We start from the raw sequence: 23473 nt of genomic DNA, 5'->3' as shown, positions 1-23473 counted from the left end.
GGAGTAGGGGGGTACAGGCAGAGAGCACCCCGTGATTCATCCCAGGCACCCTGGCAACCAGCTCCTGTTAGGGGGAAACACAGATGGAACAGGGATGCTGCAACACAGATCCAACAGCATGGCAACAGCCACCTGGTGTGCTCTGAAGGATGATTTTGAAGGTCTGAACTATTCCCCTCTCTTGCACACTTCATGGAGGAGCTATGTGGGGCTTCTGGGGGTCCAGCAGCTCCTCAACCCCACTAAGACCATGGGGACAGAGCAAAAAGTCTCATCCCAGCCAAGAAATCCAGAGAGTTGTTCAAAACTCCTCTCCAGCCCTTGCACAGCAGGAAGGGGCTGAGGTTGTGCATGGCTGAAGCAGCAGGGTCAGCACAGCCCGGGGGTTGACCTGCACAGCCACATCGAGGAGGAGCTCAATAAATAATTCAACCAAACCTGGGGTGTGTGGGAGCTGCTGTGGCTTCAGGACTCCCGGGCACAGATTCCCTGAGGAGCAGCCCTTCCTCAGAGGGCAAAAAGAGGTTCACAGCTACATAAATGTGGTTTATGCCCAAGCTACAGCTCATAAGAACCAAGAAACCACATGATGCATAAGCACAGCAAGTCTGCCATGAATAATTCAGTCTTGGGGTGCAGCAGCAGCCACACACCTGCACAGCCCCAAAGGCTCCAGCAGCCCTCACCAGGATTAGGGGTGAGGCCTCCAGAGCCACCACTCACATCCTGCACCCAGAGCTGAACCAGCTCCTGCTCCACACTGCTTCCCAGAGTGGGAGAGCTCCTTATGCAACTGCTGATGGATGGGTAACAAAACCTGTTGGAGAGCTGGGACTCTCTCTGTGGCACTGGGGAAGCTGCAGTGCTGCACCCCAGGGTGCAGGGTTGGTGCAGGACCCCAGCATGAGGGGTTTGCATCACACCTGCAGCCCACAGCTGGATGCGCTGCTGGAGCCAGCAGTGACCCCCTGGCATCACAGCTCTGAACTCAGCCCTTTTATTTGGGCACCAGCTTCTCTGCCAGGCATGTGAATCACAGCCCTGGCTCACAGAGCTGGTCACCTCTCCAGGTTTATTTCAGTCCAGCGTGGTCTGGTCCAGCACAGCTCGAGTTACTGGAGTCCCTCCCCCAGCCCCAGCAGTGCCCAGATTCCTGGTGACACTGGATCTGCAGGGCTCGGGCTGTGTCCCAGCCCAGGTCACACTCACTGGCACTCACACTGAGCTCACACACATACACTGCAGCCCTGCCCTCTTTCCAGCCATTTTCCAGGACCCACATCCAGCTCACAAGTCCTACAGTTGAAGTGAAAGCTTTTGAAAGAGAAAGTATTTTCTCCCTTAATTCTGCTCCAAACTCAATTTCCCTATACCAAACCATCCCCAGCAGCCTCCAGAGCTGCTGTTCCTTTGGCCAGTTCCTCTTATAATAAAATCAATTCTAAAGAAAGGCATGATCAAGCAGAGAGCACATGACAGGATTGTCACCAAGGGGATGGCAGCCTGGCCTGAGCTCACTGGGCTGTCAGGGCACAGGAGCTCCCAGGGGAAGCATCTGCTGCTTCCATCTGTTTCACAGGCACAGAATGGTTTGGATTGGAAGGGACCTTACAGAGCATCTTGTTCCACTCCCTGCCACCAGACCAGGTTGCTCCCAGCCCCATCCAACCTGGCCTTGAACACTTCCAGGAATGGGGCAGCCACAGCTTCTCTGGGCAGTTTCTGGAACCCTGTCCAGAGGAGTTGATGGGTAATTGTATAATATTCTGCTCCTTTTTAAGAGGCAATGTTGACCATGACCATGAATTCATGGGAGAGAATGAACACAGGGAAGGAGAAAACCCAGCCCAGCCCTGGGATGGCACCAGCACAGCGCCCATGGAGCGCTGGGAACCACTCTTGCCACACCGCTGTGCAGTCAGCAATGGCTCACCTTGCCAACACCAAGCTGCTTCTCCACAGCCCAGTGCACCCTGTGCTTCCCTTCCCACCCTTTGTGATGGATTTGGGCCCTGCTGGAGGCGGCTCCTGGGCTGGAGCTGCTGCTGATCCCTGCTGGAGCACCCCGGGACACGTCCCTGCGCCGAGGGCGCTCCAGGAGCTGCCAAACACACGCCAGCTCCAGCCCCTCCTGTCACTCACACAGCAGCACCTCTTCATCTTTAAGGTGTGGATCTCTGCCCAGACCTGCTGTACAAGTTCAGGTTCACAAGTGTCATTATCTAATGATACATCCCCAAGCTGCTTTAAGGTAATTTTTTTTTGTTTTAATTGTAAATTAGTGGAGAGCCAAACCTTTGAATTGTCCTGCTGCTGTGCTGTGCATTACAGCAAACCTGAGTTAGGGCCTGACACCACAAACACCTGCATTTAACAGCACCACATTTAACAACGTGATCTGAACAAGGAGCATTTTGATGTTTCACACTCAAATCCTCCATCTCTCATGGGACACAATGAAAATCACTCTGAACTCCTCAGTAGCTGCTAAATAAACAGGCAGGTTCCTTGCTCTGAACGTGGAAGAAAATGCTAATTAATTAAAAAACCCCAAATGAACTCTACAGATTCTCTCCCCTTTACAGAAATAAACTCACATATTTACACCCCCATCAGTTACCTCCAAGGCACCACAGAAAGGGCCAAGGCTTGGAAGTGCTTCCCAATCTTCCCCAGCAGCGCTGGCACCACGACAGCCAGATGGGAATTTTGGTTACGCCATGTGCAAGTTGCTGCATCCCACCAGCTGCTGCTTGCTGGAGCTGATTTCCTTAATGAGGGTTCCCTTGTTGGGAAAGAAAAGATTTCAATTTGTCATTCAACAACTGTCAAGATAAATCCATCTTCAGTGGCATTGGAACATCCCAGGGGATCACCAGATCGTGTTTCACAAAGCCCTTACAATCAATCTCCCCAAGTGCAACTTTTCCTGAAAAATAGAGAAATACCTTCCAGGTGCAAAACCAGCTGCTGAAGCAGGATTTCCTGAACAAACTCTGCATGAGCAGCTCTCATACCCCACTTTCTGAGAAACAATTCCAGCAACCTGCAGGTACAAGGAACATTGACAACGTGGATCCACAAACCTTTGCTGCTCCTGCAAATGATGGTTCCAGACGCCTTGTAATAAATCAAAAAACTTTATTTTGAAGATATATTATAAATGTACAGCACACACAACATCAGTGTCTGGGGTTATGTGTGAGCAGGTTTAAAGCCTCAGCATTCATTCCAGCCCTGACCATGGGTTCCACATCTCCACACAAAACAATTCCAGGCTGAACAGGTCTGGCTTTGCCAACACCTCCCTGACTTCCAGGAATATATTTCAGAACAGCAACTGCTTCAAATGATCACAAATTAGCAGCATTCCTTGCTTTTGGCCTGGAGGATTTCTGCAGGGAGCAAATCCTGCTGGTTTTCCTGCTCAGGGAGGGGTCGGCGACCCACGCGAGCGTGGCCAGAATGAATCCTGAATTCCACAGGCTCAGGGATGTCTGCCCTAGTTTAAGCTTCAGAAAAGTAATGTTACACCTTAGGAAGAGCTGTGCATGCCACACACCGGCATCAGAGCCAGATCAAAGTTATCCTATGCAGTACCTAATTGCTGTATACACAGGTGAAATGAGAAAATGTGAAGTCAGTACCTTGCAATGTAATTTTACTGGTGCTGCCTTGTGGGAAGTGCTGGGTAGCAAATCACATTCGTGTACAGTTCATTAAGCCATGATAAAAATATGCAAATTAAAAATCTCTACAGGCCTCTGTTACCTGCTGCAACAGAGACATTTGGGTTTGTGGGGCTTCGTTTAAAACGTGATCCAATTTCCTCCCTCTCCCCAGAGCTCGATATAAAACTATACCCAAATTCAGTAAGAATTTAATGCATTTACATTTACTGAAGTTCACATGCTGCAAACAGGATCTGCATTGAAGATCTTCAAATCTAGGGCAAGAGGTCCTTAAAAAAACCCTTCTGCTACACAGGATGTGGGGATGGAGGCGAGAACCACCACGAGAACATTCACATGGATGTAACACCCAGTGCAGGGAGGAGGGGACTGCCCCCCACAGCCCTGCCACAGCCAGCACAAACCCTTCCAAGGGGGAGCTGGCTCAGACAGGGGGATCCAGGCAGGATCTCCAGCCCCAAAGCTCCAGGACTCTCAGTTGGATGGAAATACCAGCTGGAAGCTGTTCTGTTGGTTAACAAAAATGGTATTTATTATTAAAAGTAGAAAACCAGGATGGTTCCTTTGGATGAAACACTGGCTATCCTGCGCACAAGCCTTTGGGAAAACTGCCCCTGGAGCAGAGCTCACGGTAACCTGTGCCCCTGGAGCAGAGCTCACAGTAACCTGTGCCCCTTCCCCAGGCAATGTTTGCTGACAGTGTCGCTATACATTCGTTTGGTGCAATGTTTGTTTTGGTGTGAACACCTAAAAAAAGGTAATTGTAACAGTCCTAACTAAAAAGGATTTCAAGAACCACTAAAGAGTTACTTGGATACGAAAATCAATCTCTGAAATGGAAGTTTGGTTCCAGGAGAGGAGGAAAGAAAGGGGCAGGGCTGCGTCAAGCTTTGGGTCAGGTCTGTGACAGGGGCTGCCAAGAAGCAGCCACGAGCTGCTTGGAACTCGTGCAGAGAGAAGCTCCCACCTTCCCAGAGGAGGAGAGCCCTGATGGCTGCTTTGGGAACTGTGCAAGTCCATTCTGCAGCTGCACGGACAGCACAAACGTCCTTGAGATGGAGCAAAGCCCAGCAGGGTGATCCTGTGTGACCATTCCCATGCAGGGATGCAGCAATCCCAAAGGAAGACTCACATCCCTGCCCACCAGGAGAGGAGGAATGGCAGATTCTTTGGGCTGGAGCAGGGACAGAGGTTCAGCAGGAGAGTTACACCAGCTCAGGCTCACAGGTCAGGACAATCAAGGTCCAAGCTGTAAAGTAGCCACTGGCCTATTTTCCAAATACATCCCTTTAAATGCATCCCCCTAAAAAAGGAGTATAAATATGAAGCCCTGAGAACAAACTTCCATGTAATACATTGCCATTAAAAATATCAGTGTTTTGGTGACACAATTATAAGATATATTTCAATAAATAGCTGGCTACTTGCAAGAGGCCTGCAACATCAAAAAGTACAAGATTGTCTGGCTACCAGTGGGGCAAAGAGCAGGAACTGTAAGAATCACACTATTAGTCACCCACCACCCCATCCCTTTCCTGCTCCATCTGCCAGGCTTCCAATAATTTTCTCTTGACCATGTTTAGAGAAAATTAACTCTGACATGTCTGTGCTAGTTGGAACTTGAACACCTGAGGTGCAAGCACAGGACCTGAGCCTGTAAATCCTCACTGCTGGGAGCAGTTCTTCCTCCCAAAACCTGCTGGTTTTATTGAACAAAAATCTTTCCTGTGTGTTCAGGGATCTCTCACTGCCCTCAGAGCAGATCCCCCAGTCCTGCACCCAGGGACAGCACAGCTCCTCACCAGGCAAAGCCTCACACATTCCCTGGGCCCCATGGCTGCACCTTCCAGCTCCAGAGTGCTGACACCTCAGCTTTTGCAGGTTTTCTAAAACCTGGGCCAATCTGTGCCTTTCCAAGCACAGGGGACTCAGCTCCCCTCTGCATTTTCTGGGATGAACAGCAATCCCAGCCCTGGGGTGCTGGGACACAGCCCCTGCTGTAATTCACACCCCAGCACCACTGATTCTGGACCAATTCCTTCAACCTCATCAGGGCAGTTTTTGCTGGGTTTAAATCAACTCCTGGGCCTTGCTGCAAACACCACACCTCCCAAATTCTGGTCTCCTTCAGCTTTTGGCCACTGCAAACCTCAGTTCTCACAAGCCAAGCAGGGCTCTGTTAAAGCCACCCCAAACAACACCTCAGCTGTGGAAGTGCTGAGCTCTGGAATAACAAAATCCAGAAATAACCACATCTTCTCAAGCCTCCCAGCACCCTAAAATGCAGAATTCCTTTATCTCTAGGGTCTCCCAGCTGCTGCTGCTGAACCTGGGCATTCTCACCTCCTATCACATCGGGATAATCTGTTTTACTGGTGCTTTTCCCCACCCTTTATAACAGCTCAGTGGCACTGAGGGGTGCTGCCATTCTGAGCACTTCCATCCCTCTGAGCTCTGCAGTCCAACCATGGCCTCCTGAAACCAAACCCAGCATTTCCCAAGCCTTTACATTCTTCAAGGGCCACAACTGCCCCAAAGGATCTCTTTGCTCATTCTGAACCTCTCCTTATCCATTCAGAAGCCAAAAAACCTCCCACCAAACTACAGGGTAGCTTTTCCCAACTTTGCCTTCTAAAAACACTCATTAAAAGGAATATTAACCACAATCCTGACTGTAGAGAGGGACATTTCCCTCTACCATTAAGAGCTTCAAGTAAAAGAGTCTTCTGGTATTATTACAGGTAAAAAGCTTCAGGAGTAAGCAAAAAAAAAAAAGGATTAAATAATCAAAACCTTTTATAAGACCACAATATTCAGTCACAGCTACTCATGAGTAGCTGTGCTGAGCTCACTGGGGTGCAGGATCAGGCTCCTGGCTTCAGTTACAGGACAAGGTTATAATTTCATGTCATGTCAGTCTATTCTTAGCAAGAGCCCACAAAAATGGTTTTACTGTCCAATTTGAACAGAACGAACATCTCTATAAAGCTTGGAATTTCTAAATGTGGAAGTAAATATTTCAGCAGTCATCAACAGTAAAGCTTAATATGAAATTACAAAATAAAAAAAAAAATAAAAGAATCCTGGGATAGTAAGACAAGATAAAATCTCAGGCTGTTTTGATTTCCCCACCCTTCATATTAATTATGAGAAATTGGCAACTTCAGTGCCTCAGCTGCATAACAGCACAGAGCAGATGCCAAGTTCAGGCCAAAACTTGTTGTAGGGTTTCGGGTTGCATCTTGCTGCATTTTTGTTTAAAAAAACCCAACTGCACCTAAATCCCTCCCACAGCTCCGAGGTGACTTGCTCAGGATCTCCCTGTCTGACAGGACACCTTTGTGCTGTTTAAGCACAGGGTCTCCACCTGCTTTCTCTGCAAGATTTGCCTCTTCTGCCTTTCCTGCAGGGCTGTGAAGCACAAGGCATGGCAGGGATGATGACAGATGTCAATCATGTTGCACTAAGTTGAAAAATAAACTCCTTTTTTTAGCAGACTGCTAAAAAAGTAACACCTGCAGAGCCCAATCATAAACACCAGCTGGATATTCACAGTGAGTTCAGCTGGATATTCACAGTGAGTTCTGCTGTTAATAGCTCAGAATTCCTCTCTGAAATCTCAAGTCAGTCTTCTGGCAAAATAGGAAAGACCCAGCCTGACATTCTTGGTATGACCATGGTAAAAAAAAGGATAAAGAAAACCCCACTTCTAACTCAAAGATAGCAATTGCAAGCGTGCTTTAAACACCTTAAACAAGATAAAAACCTGTGTGGTTCTGCTGCTTTACAGAACCCCAGCAAACCCCCCATGCAATTCAGCTGCTTTTTTTTGTAAACAGAATAAAACCCCCACAAGCCCCTTGCCAAAACTGTGCACATAAAAATAGGAAAAAAAACCACTGTGTGAACATATCCCTCCTTGCAATGGGATATGGCAGAGTGTGAGCTTAGGAGTTGCAGCCACTTGGGAATCCAAGTCTTGATGTGGTGAATTCTGTGGTGAAAAAGATCCTGCACCTTTATGGTACCTGACAGAGAACCTCCTGCAAGTACAACCCCAGTGGGACTGCAACAACACTAACGCAGCAAATAAATAGGAAAAAGTAATGCTATTTATTAGAATTCCATCTCTGAATGATTCTGCTTAAATTAGAATGCCAGATAAACAAGCTTGGATAGAAATGTGCTTGCTTTCCCAAGATTTGGGCTTTTAAAAAACATTTCCTAAGAATCAATTTTTTTTTTTAAAAAGCAGTTTTGCAATTTGATAAGAGCTATAAATTAATACTGTATGGAGATGATTAATATCCTATGCTAGTGGTCAGTGACCTTTTGTAAACACCAGCCAGATCCTAGCAAAACTGGCCAGAAAACTGTCACAGGCCTTTTGAACGAGCAGTATTTCTTTCCAACAATCAGATTCTTAAATGTTTTCACAAAACCTTTTTCCTATTTTTTTTTAATATATATACTTTATTTTAAACCTAATACCTGAAAACATGAACAAATCCTCAAACCTCTTCCACTAACACTAAATCCACAAGGCAACTCACTCCTGTTGGCCGTAACTACGAACTCTCTTGTGTGAGAGACCCCTCCAGCCAGGATTTCCCCCTTCCCTCCCTTCCCTCCACCCCTTCCCAAGCATCCAGGCAGCCTCCTGAGGAGGTGGAGGGGGAGTGAGGCCAGGGGGAGGTGGCACAGTGCACTGGCAGCTCCCTCTACGTGCGGTTCAGTGTCTGGAAGATTCGGGAGATCTGTAACATCACCGGCCCCGTCTCGGGATCGTTCATCCACTGAGTGCTGTTCAAGGGGTTTTCAAGCATATCCTCGAAGGCTGCCAAGAAAAAGGGATTGCAAACTGTTAGTCCTAAAACCTTGGGAGGTTTCAAGGGCAGTGAGGAATAGCTGCAGCTCCAAGGCAGTGCCCAGGAATGGTGGGGATGCACGTTGGGCATTCCCAAGGGTGCAGAGCCTGGGATGGTGGCACAGGCTTTGTGCTTTCCTCCCTTCTCAGCACTGAACTCACTGCAGACAGTGATTAAATGCTCAGCCTGGATTACAGGCCAGCCCACAAACCCTCAAGGACATGAGGCTGAAAAGGTAAAGCCTTAATAAACGTGGCTGAAAAGGTAAAGCCTTAATAAATGCGTCCAGGCCTCAGTCTCCAGATCATGCCATGGAATTTATCCATTCCTGAACACTCTCCCACAGCTCCATTCCTCTGACCAAAGTTTTTCCACATCCCAGCCTGGATTTCTTGCACCTTTTCTTCCCTGGTACTTAACCAAGACAGTTCATGGAAAGCACTATCACCCCTTGTCTGCTCCCTGTGCTAACTGGTCCAAATATTTAATATTCAGTCTTTACAATAAGCTTTGCTGTTTGTTTGCCTTTCTGTTGTTTTCTTTGACTGTTTCTAGTTTTGACTTTTCTACTCATGCTGAAGGAACCAGGCAGCCACTGCAAGAGCTGAGCTGCCAATCTGGCAGAGGAATGGGCCAGGCACTGATTTAAGCCCTTGGACAGCCACTGAGTTGGGCTCCTGGACATGTGGAGCCAGTCATCACAGAATGGGACAAAAAAAGCAGCTGCACACTCACCAAAAGGTCAGTGTTGTAAGAGCCTGGCCCAAGGTCAGGGTTGATTTTCCCAGGAGTGTCAGGGCACAAAGCTCAAGGGCCATTAGTGGGAGCTGGAAGTGCCCAGCACCTCTGAAAGGCTCCTCATTAATACCTTGCTCAAGGTCATGCAACTTGCCTCCAGGAAAGCCCAAAATAAAACCCCGATCTCCCCTTTCAGCACTTGAACTATTTTCTTTAACACAGACTCACAAGCTTAAAACTAAAGATTTATCAATATTCTGTAAGGAGGTCATTAAATGCAAACCCTCATTATTAAAACCTGTGACATAAGCAATTTGCAGATGTATCATGAGGAATTTATTCTCTGATGTTCATCCAAGCTCCATGAGCTCCTATAATGGCATTTCATTTTCTATTTATATTCTGAGCTGCAGTGTGGAACCCCTGTTGGAAATGAAGAGACCATTTGTTCAGAAATCAAGAGTGGGAAGGTTCTGCTCTTGAATTATTTAAAGGCTTGCAAACTCTCCCAATTACATTTAAAGTAGTGTTTTTAAAGGCTCTCTTGAATGAGCTGTGCACATTTAAAAGCATTGCTTCAAATAAGTTTTGAAGCCAAAGATTAAATGCAAAACTTTTTATAACTACTGGGCAGAGCCAGTCATTGTTCTGTGTTGTCAAAAAGAACAATTCCTCAGGGATTTGGGGCTCTGTCAGTCTCCTCAGCTGGGCACACACAGCCTTTCTGACCCTGAGCACACAGACTTTACCACAGAGCTCAAACTCAAGCAAGGAGAAGGATGTTTTCCCATTTTATCTCCATTTTGATAGGCAAAGCCTTAGCTCAACCTTCTTGTTGGGTTATTTTTCCACAAGTTGCCTTCTGTCCCAGTGATCAGGCCTCACACACAGGGAGCTGCACAGCCTTGTTTTTTCTGTGAAATAATCAGAGTTCTAGACAGACATTCCTGATTTTTCCCCTCGTGGCCAAAGGGGGCACACAAAAGGTCTCCTAAATCCACAAAGCACTGCAGCCAGCAGCTACCCAAGTTCTGAGTTCAGCAAGTGTAATCCTGGGGAATTACAGCCACTCCTGGAACAGCCCCCAGGCCTGCTCTGGGCTCAGCTGAGCTGCAGGATGGAGCAAACAAACAGCAGAGCTGCAAGGGAGGAACAGGCTCAGAGGGGCTGTCACCATCACCTCTGCTTGGATTTCCTGGCAAACCCAGCAGGAACCCACACAGCACTTACCTAGTAGAGTTTTAGGGTTGGTGAGCCCTAATTGTACCACTGGGTTTTCTAAGATGGCTTGGAAGAGAGGGCTGTTGGTGTCAATGCCCTTATCTAAGTCCTCTGGAGAAGGTTTTCTGTCTCCCAGCAGCCACTCACACTGAAAGAAATCAGCAGGCACATCACATTTCATTAGGACCAAAGTGGCTCTACTCAAAAGTTTTGCTAATGTGGCATTTTATAAATACTTTTCCCTCTCCCAGTTAAAGCCTGAGCTGTACATTTCTTTTCACACATTCATTTGTGCCATCCAACCCAATATCCTCTCTCCAACAGCAGCCAGCACTGGATATTGAAGAGAGGCTTCCCTGGCTGCCAGCTGTGTCCACAAAATTATCCTTAATATACAGCAGGGGATTAATCAATCTTGGAAAAACTTCTTGTTTTCTGATTCCAGAAACTGTGGGAGCATTGCTGCCAAATGGTAATTTACACATTACATGGCTTGAATCCATCCTGGATCATTGACTCCTGTCCTAAACCAGTTATTCTTGGGAATATCTTCTCCTTCCTATGACAGCACAATCTCACACTGTGGGGAGGGAGTTTCTCAAAGGCTTTTTGACAGCCCAGCCTCAGCCTGGCAGACCCTGAGCTCTCAGAGGAGTCCAGACCCTTTGCAGTCATTCCAGTTGTGTATCCAATTTCAAGGGGACACAGAATTTGTGCTCCTGAATCTTCAGCAGGAGTTCACTGTCTGACAGATCAAAACATGATCCAGCCAAGGAAGAGAAGCATCAGGGGGACAGACCCTTGGAGCAGGAAGGAGCAGGAAGGATGTTGTACTCACAGCTGCATTTTGCTGGTTGTTGTTCACTCTGAGTGCATCCACCACTTCCTTTTCATCAAATCCCATCTCCATCAGGGCAATGACAGCCTAGAGCAGAACCCCACAGCTTAATAAATTTTACATTTAGATCAGAAATGAGAGCAGTCATATCCCTTCACCTCTTGTGCACAGCTTTTCGTGTGGTAAAACCCCCTCATTATCTCCACATGCAGAGCACTCAGTTATTTCATTAACAAAGTTTTCAATATTCTATATTAAAAGGGTCTTTATTGTGGAAGAACAAAAAAATCTTAGGAGTGAAGGTAGATCCTACCCTCAACACTGGAAGCTGAATGCAAGGCAAAGAGCAAATGTACCTGGGGCAGAAAAGAGAAGGAAAATGAGGGAAAACTCCTCATTTTGGAGCTCCTCTCCTGTCACAAAGCTCTTGTTCACATCTCACTGAGAGATCAGCCTTGATGTGCATTTGTGGTTCTTTCACCCCATTTAATTTCACTTCCCAGATTTATTACACTGCTGGTGAGTGTGATTCAGACAAACATACCAGATAATGGCACCAGAATGTTTCATTGTTTAGAAACTGCACCCAGGCTATCAAACACATTTGCAGCTCTTAACCCAGATCTCAGAGCAGCCAGTTGTGAACCCAAGGTGCCCCAGAGCCCCTCCTGGTGTGCTCCCAGTGGGAGAACAACACATTCCCACTGCAGGTAATGCTGTGCTCTGAACAAAGGGCAACTTCTGTCCTTGCTGCAAGACTCAACCTGCTGGTGGCACTTTGCCTTGTTCCCTAAAACAATAATGTCCTTCTGTCCTTTCCACAGAACCATGGAATGGTTTGGGTTGGAACAGACTTTAGAGATCATCCAGCTCCAACTCCCTGCCAGGAGCAGGGACACTTGGGTTTTCTGACCCCATCCAGCCTTTTCTACAGCCAAAGGATGTACTCCTGTCCTGCCACCCTTCCTTCCCAGGCTGCAGTGAAAACAGCAATGCCAGGGGTCTGGAGCTCATGTCAGTCCCCTCAGAGAGTTTCCAGGTGCAGAAGTTACAGTGCTTTTCATGTAGATCCTGCTATGCCAGGCAGTGATGCATTCCTGAGGTAAAATCCCTGAATTTAAACACTCCCTGAACACCTCACTGAAACACTGCCAAGCCAGCACAACACCCATCTACACAGAGGTCCCATTTGAAACATTTGGATTTCATGGTGCCCATAAAATCCCTCCCAGTCCCACAAGCCCCACAGGGATAAGCAGCACCCACCCGTGGGTCTGGACGAAATTCTCTTTTCCTGCGGATCTTTTTGAAGATTTCAGTCAGCTCATCCTTGGCCTCCTCCCCGCCCTCCTCAGAGCTGGGCCCTGCAGCTGCCTCAGCAGAGGAGGCAGCACCTTCAGCTGGGGCTTCTGCAGGGGCTTCTGCAGGAGCAGCACCTGGCAGAGGAGCATCCACAGAAGGGTCATCAGCGTGTTCTATCAACCACTCCATGGCCTGGGTCACAGACATGCTGCAAAACATGGGAACAGCACTGAGGATGTGCAGCCACCTCCATGTGCACTCATTTATCCCCATGCTGGATCAACCTGCAGCTTAATTAGCACCTGAAAACTCATAAAGAAAGTTTTGGAGTAAACGAAACACCTCAGTTCTCTGGGCATCCAGAATTGTCTCTGAATCTGGGAAAAGAGAGGCTCCAAGTGCAGCTTGGATCTGCAACCCAGATTCTGAAAGGCATTTCTGAGGGGGTCACCTCACTCTGCAGCATCTGCTGACTTTCCCAAAGAAGCTCTGGCTGTTTGCAGCTGTGGACAGAACTGCCAGCAAAGCATGTTCCAAATCTGTACTGGAGTCACATCTCAGGTGCCAAGGGCTCTGTTCTTCAGGGACAGGGGGGTACAACACCATAGGGTGACACAATAATTTCCTGTGCAGTGTCACTGCTCCAGCTAAGGGAGCCTCAGAGCTCCCAAACACCTCTCCCCAACAGGCAGAAAGGAAAGAGCCAAGATAACAACAGTGCAAGGAATGTGTCATTCCATTTGCCACACAGGAATTACTGCATATTCATTCAAAGCCTTTGCCTATTTGGCTTTTCTGTTACAATATGAAATCTGCAGGACAGCAGGGGAGAAAGTCTTCCTGAGAGACTGGAAAAGTGTGGTTGGAATATGTTGTGGACTCCATCACCAAAATGTTTCAAGAATGGCCTAACAAACGCCTCTGAGGAGAGAGGCAGTACAGCTGCCTGTTCTTGGGGCACAAGAAGAACTACATAACCTCCTACTTTACTGCAGTTGTTCTCTGGACTTCACAATATTCTTGGAATTTTTTAAAGATCAGCACAAAGTATATTTCTACAGCTGAAAGGTCAGTGTGGATGGGCTTTCCTCTGTAAAATCTGACTTTGAAAGCTGAAGAAAATGTGAGTTTGATACTTGAAAACAGTGCCAGCCTGGCAGCCCTGTGACCCCCAGACCTTGCAGAGCACATCCAGCCCCGATCCCCCTTCCCTGCACCACCTGCACTGTGCCTGAGGCAGCACTTCTTGGAGTTCAGGCTTTCTCCAGCCCCCACTGAGGTGACCCCTATAAGGAGACCAAAAAGATGCAAATTTGTGTTAAAGCAGATCTGTGTTGAAGTGCCAGGCAGTGCTGGCCACTCACTGGTTCAGCCTGAGGGCTTTGACAGCTCTGCTCTCTGGGAATCCCATCTCGGTGAGCTGGCGCAGCGCGATCTCGTCCACCCTGTCCTCCTCATCCTCATCCAGCATGGCTGCACACACACAAACAAAACAGAGCTCACATTCATGCCAGCCTCACATAAACCCCTGTGTCAATGGAAAGGCATGTGTTAAGTTCAAGCCCCATTCTCTCTCCCATCCCTTCTTTTGTTTCTGCCCCCACTTTGCCACCTCATCATGTAATTTGCTGCACTCAGCTCACTCTGGCTCAAATTGATTCTTCCAGGACAAAGATTTTGCCCAGATGTGTTCAAGATCTCAAACAAAAGCCCACTAACTTTCACATGGCCATGGGATTTCCACACAATTACATATCTGAGATTCACTGAAGATCTATCATGCATTTCTCTAGAAATTAAGTTGGATGTGGCCGTTGCAGATCTCAAGGATGGGCATTTCCTGCCAACCTGATCAAAAGCCACCATCTCTCCTAATTTTACCACGTCCTTGTGAATTTTCAACTATTCTTTGCCATCCCTACTAATAATTTTTAAATAGAACTTGTCACCCATCCCAAAGGGACCTTTTACATCCAAGATTTTTATCCATAAGGTGAAACTTTTGCTACAAAGTTTTCAGCAGCTTTGCTGCCACATCAGTGTCTGAACTTAACTCTGAGCCCATTCCTATGATCCAAAAAGAAATTCCCAGCATTGAACCAACAACTCTAAAAGATATGTTCATACCATTTGCCTTCTTAAATAGTTCAACTGCATCTGGGTTCAGTGCTAGCAGTTTCTGTGCAACTTCTATGAGAGACACTAAAATCTTCCGGAGTTCTGTCTGGAACTGCAAGAAAGGAAACTGTCAAAGCATTTAGACAGGAAGTCACCAGCTATCACTGAATCTTAATGTATCTATTGTTAGTAACACAGCGGCAGCCTGGCCCTCTGGACACTAAGTTGCTTTATTAGGGCTTGATTTTCATTGTTTAGTCTCTCAGGAGGTCTGGGACCTTCCTGTGAAGTGTTACATGGAAGCAAAAGCTCCTGGGCAAAAAGTTGCTTTCAATTTCCACCACACCCCATGGGCAGTGGTCAAGGAAGGGAAATAAACCATAGGAAACCCCTGAATTAGTTAAGATTGAAGAAATAAAACTCCATATCTTCACATTTTCCAGATCTTTTTCCAAGCACAAACAAAATGTTTTAAATCATAATTTAGGATGGTATTTTACTACCATGTGTCTGAACTTTGAGCTACTTAATATACATACAGACATCTAAATTTCTCTTATAGAAAAAAGAGAATTATATAAAAATAATTATAAATAACTAGAAAGCAGCCTGTTGGGCTGTGGGTGAGTGAGTTCAGAGATGCAGCACTTACATCCCTCATGTTGTGGTGGGTCACGCTGCGGTCCACGCTGCGGGCGGGCAGGTTGGCAGTGGCTTTGAGGATGGCATCCTTGTCAGGAGCCTTCTGCTCCTGCTTCCTCTGCAGGGAAGGGAACAGGAGCAGGTTTCATAACCCATTAGGCACAGCACAGAGCTTCATATTCCTCCCCAAGACACCAAGCAGGGCTCTGTCACTTGTAATGCCATGGATTAACAGCTCCAGTGTCACCCTGCAATTACAAAGCTCAGCTGGGCCTGTTGGGCTGCCCCACTTTCAGTCCTTACACCCAAACATGCAGGGAAATTCCAGCACAAAGAGGGACAGTGATGGATCCCAGAGAACTTGGAGGCCTCTGAGTTTATGTGATACGTCAATGTGCACCAACACCATCCTGACCCTCAGGAACAACTCAAATAAAACTAAATAAAACAGGCAAGGGCAACTTTCCAGCTCCAGAGACTGGTTAGAGGGTGACAGAAGGCAACCTGACAGCAAGCCAACATACTTCCTTGGGTTTTCTAACAAACTAAGGCACTTGCTGAACTGTATTTTAGTTATTAGACATTTGTTCAAAGATCAAATCTATAACATTTTCACAGAGTGTATCCGTGTGTTTTATTTTAAGGCAAATGTTCTCAGAATGACAGCTAAAAATGCAAAATCAGCTTCCTCTAAGTTTGGAAGAAATAAGCAGCAGTTCCTGTAGAATTTAACTGGCAGCATGTGCCTCTCCAAGAGAGTACATCACAGAAACCCTTCCCATATCATCAATAAAATAGTTAATCCAAAGTGCTCCAGACTCACTTTCTCCTCTGCAACCACATCTGACATCTTGGGGAGCAGCGTTGGCGCGCGCTTCTTGACCAGCAGCAAAACATCTGTGAGAGAGAGAAAAGAACACTGACAGGTTAGAGAGTCTGGGACAGCAGCTCTGCAAGATACCCTCAAATTTAACTGCTCCTGGGGATGAATTTTGTATTAATTCCATTTATTTAGCTTCTTGTGTCAAAGCAGAGAGAAAATCTCAAAAACGTTTGGAACGTGCCAGATGAAACCCCAGGTCCTACTTCCAGACTGATAAAATTCAAACCCAGACAATCTCACCTCTGTCCTGAATGTTCTCCTCCAACACTGTTTTTGTGTCTGTCAGCACCTTCTCAGAAGTAGCATGGATCAGCTTGTGATGTGTCACAGTTTTGGGATCCTCCAGGCTCCCAGGAAGACACTGCAGGAGACAACAAACACTGCAGATCAGAAATGAGAAATTGGCACTCAGGATCCTCCACATACAAACTCTGCATCATTTCCTGCCTTCTCAAGAGCTTAAGCCAGAGGTCAGTGCACATGAAGCATTTTATTAAAGAAAATGAGGTTTGATTTGTGCCTGTGTGGGAGGATTTGTGCTTTCTCAGGAATCGCACACTAAGCTGTGGAAGTGCTGGAGATCTGCAGCAAAGCAAGGATGCTCCAGGACCCACTGCCACGTTAATTCTGATCACTGAGGTCCCTCAGAAACTGGTTTCACAAAGTAAAAATGCAAATCTCCCAGGAGCAGCAGTGTTGTACAGGAGGGAAGGCTGGAATGATGCGTGTCCTCATTTGGAGTGTCCAAACAGGACAGACTCCCTGCCTCACCTCATAATTATTATTTACTCTCCGAGTTAACAAGGCACTGCCAATAGTGATTTTGGTTTCTCTGACCTTAAACTGAGCAGTTTCTACACCTTGCTTCAAGCTGAAATCAAGAGATTTGGCTGCTGGAGCCCTAACCTGGGTTCCTGCTGAAAGAGCTGAACTAAAGTTCCATTCACAGCTCTTCCTCCCAACCATAAATAATCTGAACACAATGGATTTTTTTTTGTGCTCATTCCCTTGTTGCAATTCTAAACTGCATGTCAATTAATTCACCAGGAAATCAGTTCAAATCCTAAAAAAAGAGTGCTCACACAGGCCTTGAGCTGCCTCCTCCTCACACCAGAGTGGCTCCAGATGCACAGTGAAAGATTTCAGGAGCATTATTCCATCAGTGCATCTAGAGGCTTCCAATTCGTTTGAGTGCAAGGCAAAGAAGGCAAAGTGCTTGCAATTCCAGAAAGGCAAGATTAGAAATAACAACCTGAAATTGCTGTTCTCACCACAAAACAGGACACTTCACACTGACCCTGCCTGCTCTGCCCACAGCAAACAGCTTTTAGTGCCACTTCCAAGTGTTCCTACCAAGCCACTTCCACCATGTCTGCAGAAGAGAGTGTTCAGCTTTTGTGCAACAGAAATCCCACTGAAAATCCTAATTTTGGTGCTGCTAATCCTGCAAAGGAGCCTTTTTACTCCACCACCACCCTTCCTGCTGCCTGCAGCTGATGGAAACAGCTCCCTGCTGTTTGTCCAACAGAACAAAATTCCTGTTCCCAACACAGATTCTAAAATTCCAGCCCTCACCTGAACCTGGCTGTGGCTCTGATGCCTCCCTGAGATTGAGGTGAGAATCTCTGAGAGCTGCTTTGTCTCACAGGGGCCTCCAGCCCAAGAAGTGCTGAACCCAGGCCAAAGAACACATTATCAGCCGGGAGCACCTCCTCAATGGAGCTGATAAGGGCCCCAAATGCCCGGGGACATCAGTGAACATCTCTGCAAAGCAGCTCAGAACATTCCTGGTACTGATCCTGAGGTGAGAGGAGCTGAAAGGGGCAGCTGGGAGCTGCTTTTGGGGTGGGTACACAGACCTACTTCCATTTCCCCCAGCACATATAAAAAAGTAGGTGGGGACAATCACATAATAAATGTGGGCAGAAATTAATCATGAAACTAATCAGGTAAAAGTTTAAGCAAAAAAATTTAAGTTCTGTGGCCACCAATTCTTATTTCCTGTTCTTCCAACCTCTTTAGTAACAACTGCAGAGAATAACAGGGCAGATATGGACACCAAAGAGGCTGCTGAGTGAAACTCCTGGCTTATCTTCACTGGAAATAGAAAAAAACACCTGACCAGCAGTGCCTTTACTCATTCTCACCTTTGCTTTTTAATTCTGGAGTTGCCAGCAGGCTGCTCTGCCTGGCAAGGGACAAACATTGGTCACAGGTGCCTGAGCAACTGCTGAAATCCTAATCCCTGGTGATGCCAAACATCTCTTGCAAAGCTTGCAATCCTGGTAAACCACAAGGCTTTGTTTGTTTTAAAATACAGAAAAACCTTTTTTTGTTGTTTGCTTTTAATAACAGAAACATTTGAAAACAGCCCTGACACTCCCTCCTGTTAAACTTGGGTGGTTTAAACAAATATTACAGGTAATATTACAGGGAAGAACCAGTGGTAGAGGTTTATTTCTTTGTTTACCAAAAGAGCTCAAAACATCAAATTTGGGGGAAATAAAGACATCAAGAGTGGCACTTCAGAGATCAGCCAGCATCTGAAGGTTTTGGAGGGAAAAGTGGCCACTTCCCCAGCTGCAACCTGTTAGAGACACCTCCCTCTGCTTCCTGAAAGATTTCAGATTTCAGAGACATTCAGGATTCAAATAAAAATCTCTTGGGAGAGCTGGCTGCAGAAATTATCTCAAGGTGTCACCAAGATTCAGTCCATGAGCAGGAGCCATGATCTCTCCAGGCCTATTTTAACCCTCCACAAAACTATTTATTATCCATTATGGTCATGGAAATCCACCCCAGGATGGATTTGTGCACAAAGCAGCAGAGATTGAAATCAAATACCACCCTGAGTTATCAAATTGTGCCTACACCTGCTCTGTGTCAGTGTGAAGCCATTTCTCCTTGTTCTGTAAAACTCCATCCCTCTCTCCCTGTTTCCTTCAGCTACTGGAAGGGTTCCTGGGCATTTTTTTTTTCAACTAGAAAATACAACTTTTAACCCTTCAAACAGGAGTTAAGTGGTTACAAATTACAGGGGTTTTCTCCTATTGCACAAGTTTTATGTAAAAAAAAAAAAAAAAAAAGCCTTTGCATTACTTTAAAGACAACCTCCCCCCCAGCATTAAATGAGATTTAGTGAATTGTGCTGGCAGAGGGAGGGGCTGGGGCTGCAGCTTTGCCAGCTCTGGGGTTCCACGTGTCCCTCAGGGGCAATGCAGCCGCTCAGGGGTGCAGCTGCCAGGCCAGGCCGAGCTCCTGGCCGTGCTCACAGCCCCAGGCTGCTGCTGTCACTCAGGGCAGCGAATCTGGCAGTGCCTGAGCCTCCTCCCAGCCCGGGGGCTCTGGGATCACCCAGCCTGTGCTGCCCTGCCCGGGCCCTCCCTGGGCACCTCCACCAGGATCTCATTGCTTAAAGCACGGGGAGAGCGTTGGGAGAGCTTTGATCTCCCCCAAAACCACCTCGGCTGCGCTCAGATTTTAACAGAACAGGCAATTTCTGCTCCTCGGTTCCTAAATCCCTCCTGTGCTCAGACACAGAAACAAACCAGGCTGGAGTCCAGCCCAACACAGAAACAAACCAGGTAAAGTCCAGCTCCCACCGCACGGGCAGGAGCTGGGCGTCTCTGACACCGCTCCAAAACACACCCCAAACTCTGGAACCAAACAATCCCAAGTGATCTCTGCCCAAATCCTCCCCTACCAACACTCAAAACTCTCCAAGAAGGGGTTTAATTTCCATTTGGAACAGTTTTACAGCAATTCGGGGGGACAGCAGACACAGCGAGCCAGGGCACAAAGCCACCTGTGCACCTGAGCTGATTCCCCTCTCTCTTTTTAAAGCCATTTGCAGGGCGTTGGAAAAAACAGTTTTTCTTTCCCCCGGACTGTTAATTCCGGCGGTTCCCTCGGTCCCCGATGATCTCCAGCCCCAGCCCGGCCCCGGTGGCCCCAGCCCGCTCCCGGTGGCCCCAGCCCGGCCCCCGTTCCTTACGTGCTTCAGGCACCGCTCCTTGAGCTTCTCCACCGTGGTGTCCTCGGGCACCTCCTCCAGCCACTCGGCGCCCTCCATGGTGCACACATGGAGCCTCAGCACCTTCCCCGCAAAGATCTTCTCCTCCTGCACGAACATCGCTCCGGTTCCCGGTGCCGCCGGTGCCGCCGCCTCAGCAGGCCGCGGGCCGCTCCCGCCCGCCCATGAAGGTGACCCCGCCCGGCCCGGGGGAGCGGCGGCCCGGCCCGGGCGGCGCGGGGAGCGCTCCGGTGGCTGTGCCCGGCGTGGCCCTGCCCGCTGTCACCGCCGGTGTCACCGCCCGGGCCCCGCCGTCCCTCCGGGGACACGGCGGCGCTCCCGCCGCGGCCGGAAACGGAAATGCTGGGAACGGCAGGGGCATGCTGGGAAATGTGGTTCTACCCAGGCGGGCTCCTCCGGAAGTGAAGGCGTAAAACCCCCCTCCCATTCATGCCCCTGGGCGGGCAGATGAGTTTTCAATCTCTAATAAGCCTTTAATAAACCTTCAATGAATTATTAATGACACTTAATGACGTTTAATGACGTTTAAGACCGTTTATCAACGGCTCCGCAGCGCCGCAGTTAACATGGAGTTGCCCCGGTGCATTGTGGGATCGCGGTTTCTCCCCGTGCCCCGGTGCGCGCTGGGACTGCGGCGCTGCCCGGAGCATGCCGGGAGTTGTAGTTCCGTCCCGCGGGGCTCGGGGGTCCCTGAGGCGGCCCGGGCAGGGCTGAGGGGTCGCGGACACTGCGGGGACACCGGGAGGCACCGGGGCGGTGCTGCTGTCCCGGGCGGGGCGGGACGGAGCGGCCGGGGCAGCGGGCATTCCCCGGCGCGCCGTTAGAGGGGGCCCGCGGGCCGCTCCCGGCCTGCCCGCGGACTCAATGCCCGGCAACAGGAATGATTTCCTTTTATATTTTATTATTAAAACTTTAAATGTGTCATTCAAACTGTGTTATTTCCTACGGCTCGTGTCCGAGCTGCGCCGGTCTCTAGGGTTCGGGTTTAGCGAGCGTAGGAGAGCAAAGTTTTCACGAGTTTAAAGCACCGATTTATTTAAATTAAATCCATAAATTCCCTCCAGAAGTGGCTCTCCGGTTTTGCAGCTGCAGGGGCTGAGTGTGTGTTTCTGGTGGGGGCATTTTGGGGTCCGACAGCCCCAAAACACATCTGTCACATCTGTCCCACTTGTGCCACGTGAAAAACGCCAATCACTTGTTTTTAAAATTTTAAAAGTTTAATAGTAATAAAATGGTTATAAAAATAGCAATACAAATAGAGTAATAATAATTTTGAACAATTTGAATTAGGACAATATGAGACAATAGAGACAAAGAGTTACAGACAGTCCGGATACTTTTTCCTGGGCAAAATAAGCCCAAAAAAGGACCCACGTTAACAGAGGATTAATCCTTAAAAGCAATAACCTGTTGCATATTCATACACTTCATACATGATGCATAAATTCCATTCAAACACAGGATTCTGTCTGGTCAGTGTCAGCTTCTTCCTCTGAATCCTGACGGTGTCATCCTGCCTAAGCAGAGAAGAAGTTTGTTTCTCCAGATAATGGGGCAATAAATTCCCTTTCTCTGAAAAATTCAGGTGTCCTGTGGCTGCTATCTCACTATGAGTCCTTTCTGTAGAAAAAAAAGTATGCTACCTAGCATAGTTTCTATTTTAACATTTTGTTATAACCTCAAACTATATTTAACACACTACTCTAGAGAATTAATACAGCGTCACTTTCTAACACAACATATATTCATTTTAATATTTGCAAAAAGCCAATCATAAAATATTTTTCACATGCCACATCTGTCCCAGCTGTGTTGGATGGGGAATTCTGCAGAGCAGCCCCAGGATCTGTCTGTGCCCAACAAAAATCCCACAGAAGAGGGCTGGCCATGCTCTCTCTGCACCCACATATGCTCTGACTTATTTTCCCACTCTTTCCTACACCTGACACGCTCTGGGGTTTTTTAGTGTTAAATACACCTTTAAAGGGGGCTTGAAATGAAAAAAAGGGCACTGGGGTTGATGGATTTATGAGACGGAGCTGTTCTTGTTTGAAAATAAAAGGAATCTGTGATGCGTTCGTCCCTGAGAGTGAGCCCTGCACTGTCCATGTGTGGGGTTGGTTAAACAGCAGCTGGAACAGAGATAAATCCTGCTGGAATCAGGCCCAGAGACAATAAAGGCAATAAAGTTTCGTGTGAGGAGGAGCTGAGAGCTCTGCAGAGCCAGAGCTGGAGCCCATGGAGGAGCAGGGTTAATTTGGGGCTGCCAAAAGCTGTCACAGGGAGCCCCAGCCCAGGGCTGCCTGTCCCTGCTGTTTGTCCTTGCCCTGTGCTGGAGCAGAAGCTCCCAGAGCTCCAAGGGGACATTTCCCATCCCATTTTCCAACGTGCCAAGGAATCCCAGCCCTTTCTGCCGTGCTGAGCTCAGCCTCCAGCCCCAGAGCCCACGAGAGGGAGCAAATTCCTGCTCTGCAAACTCCTCCAGCAGCAGCTCCCGCTGGGAATAATCCCATGAATTTCCCCAAAACCACAGCCCTGGAGCTCCTGGGTGACCCCAAGTCCTTGTGATGGGCTGAGCATGACGCCAAACCCACCCTGGAAACTTCTCTTTCCTGCTGATTCCTGGTGGTTTTGCTGCTTCCAACCTTTCCCTGCCCCAATGGAGGGAGCTGAAGCTTGGGGCTGGCTCAGGAGGTGCCACCCAGAGCCCTGGAGTTGGGGACAAGCAGGATAAAGCTTTGCTGGGAGTTGTTTTAAAGCAGCCAGGGAGCAGGGAGTGATGTCCCGGCAGGAGAATTCCAGAGTTCTGGAGCTCCTGGTGCGCCCAGGACCTTCCACAGCCATGCAGGGGCTCTCAGCAGCCGCTGCTGCAGAGGAGAAGCAATATCTGGGAAAAACAAAAGAGATTTCTGCTCTCTGGCCATCTCTTGCATTGAAGCGGCTCTTGCCTAACAGGAGTGGAATACTTTATTTCTGTGCTTTGAATGCAGCTCCAGTGTGCTTGATAAAATGAACCCATAAAATTGCAAATATGAGGCAATTTGACTACTGATGGCTAATGCATCACAAGGGCCCAGGGAATGGGAGCATTTAAAAATACCCCATCGAAACACTGGGCACTGCCTCCTTGCCTTGCTC

General features: G+C 47.9%; 1 protein-coding gene across 2 annotated transcripts; it reads right to left on the bottom strand.

Annotated features, from left to right (window-relative positions):
- Window positions 1-7782: 7782 nt before the first annotated feature.
- UBAC1 (UBA domain containing 1) lies at window positions 7783-20651 on the bottom strand. 2 transcript variants are annotated; one of them, XM_059486136.1, is made up of 10 exons: window positions 20297-20651; window positions 16543-16663; window positions 16243-16316; window positions 15430-15537; window positions 14787-14904; window positions 14024-14132; window positions 12624-12867; window positions 11358-11444; window positions 10529-10667; window positions 7783-8529 (listed from the first exon to the last, which is right to left on the bottom strand). In XM_059486136.1, the coding sequence occupies exons 1-10, from the start codon at window positions 20432-20434 to the stop codon at window positions 8414-8416; spliced, it is 1254 nt and encodes a 417-aa protein (XP_059342119.1). In that variant the 5' UTR covers window positions 20435-20651; the 3' UTR covers window positions 7783-8413. The 2 variants fall into 2 exon arrangements, with proteins under 2 accessions (XP_059342119.1, XP_059342120.1); XM_059486137.1 differs by having other exon boundaries at window positions 14787-14889.
- Between the last annotated feature and the right edge of the window lie 2822 nt (window positions 20652-23473).

The sequence above is a fragment of the Ammospiza nelsoni genome, chromosome 20 (genome assembly GCF_027579445.1).
Source record: "Ammospiza nelsoni isolate bAmmNel1 chromosome 20, bAmmNel1.pri, whole genome shotgun sequence".
In the NCBI taxonomy this organism is placed as follows: Eukaryota; Metazoa; Chordata; class Aves; order Passeriformes; family Passerellidae; genus Ammospiza; species Ammospiza nelsoni.
This window is presented reverse-complemented; position numbering and strand designations above follow the sequence as displayed.

What these genes read in the sequence shown, in the direction of transcription:
- UBAC1 (XM_059486136.1), bottom strand. Translation starts at nt 20,434, where the DNA reads ATGTTCGTGCAGGAGGAGAAGATCTTTGCGGGGAAGGTGCTGAGGCTC. An exon ending in AGGAGCGGTGCCTGAAGCAC is followed by an intron (nt 16,664 to 20,296) that starts GTAAGGAACGGG and finishes TGTCTCCTGCAG; the next exon opens with TGTCTTCCTGGGAGCCTGGA. An exon ending in GGAGAACATTCAGGACAGAG is followed by an intron (nt 16,317 to 16,542) that starts GTGAGATTGTCT and finishes TCTCTCTCACAG; the next exon opens with ATGTTTTGCTGCTGGTCAAG.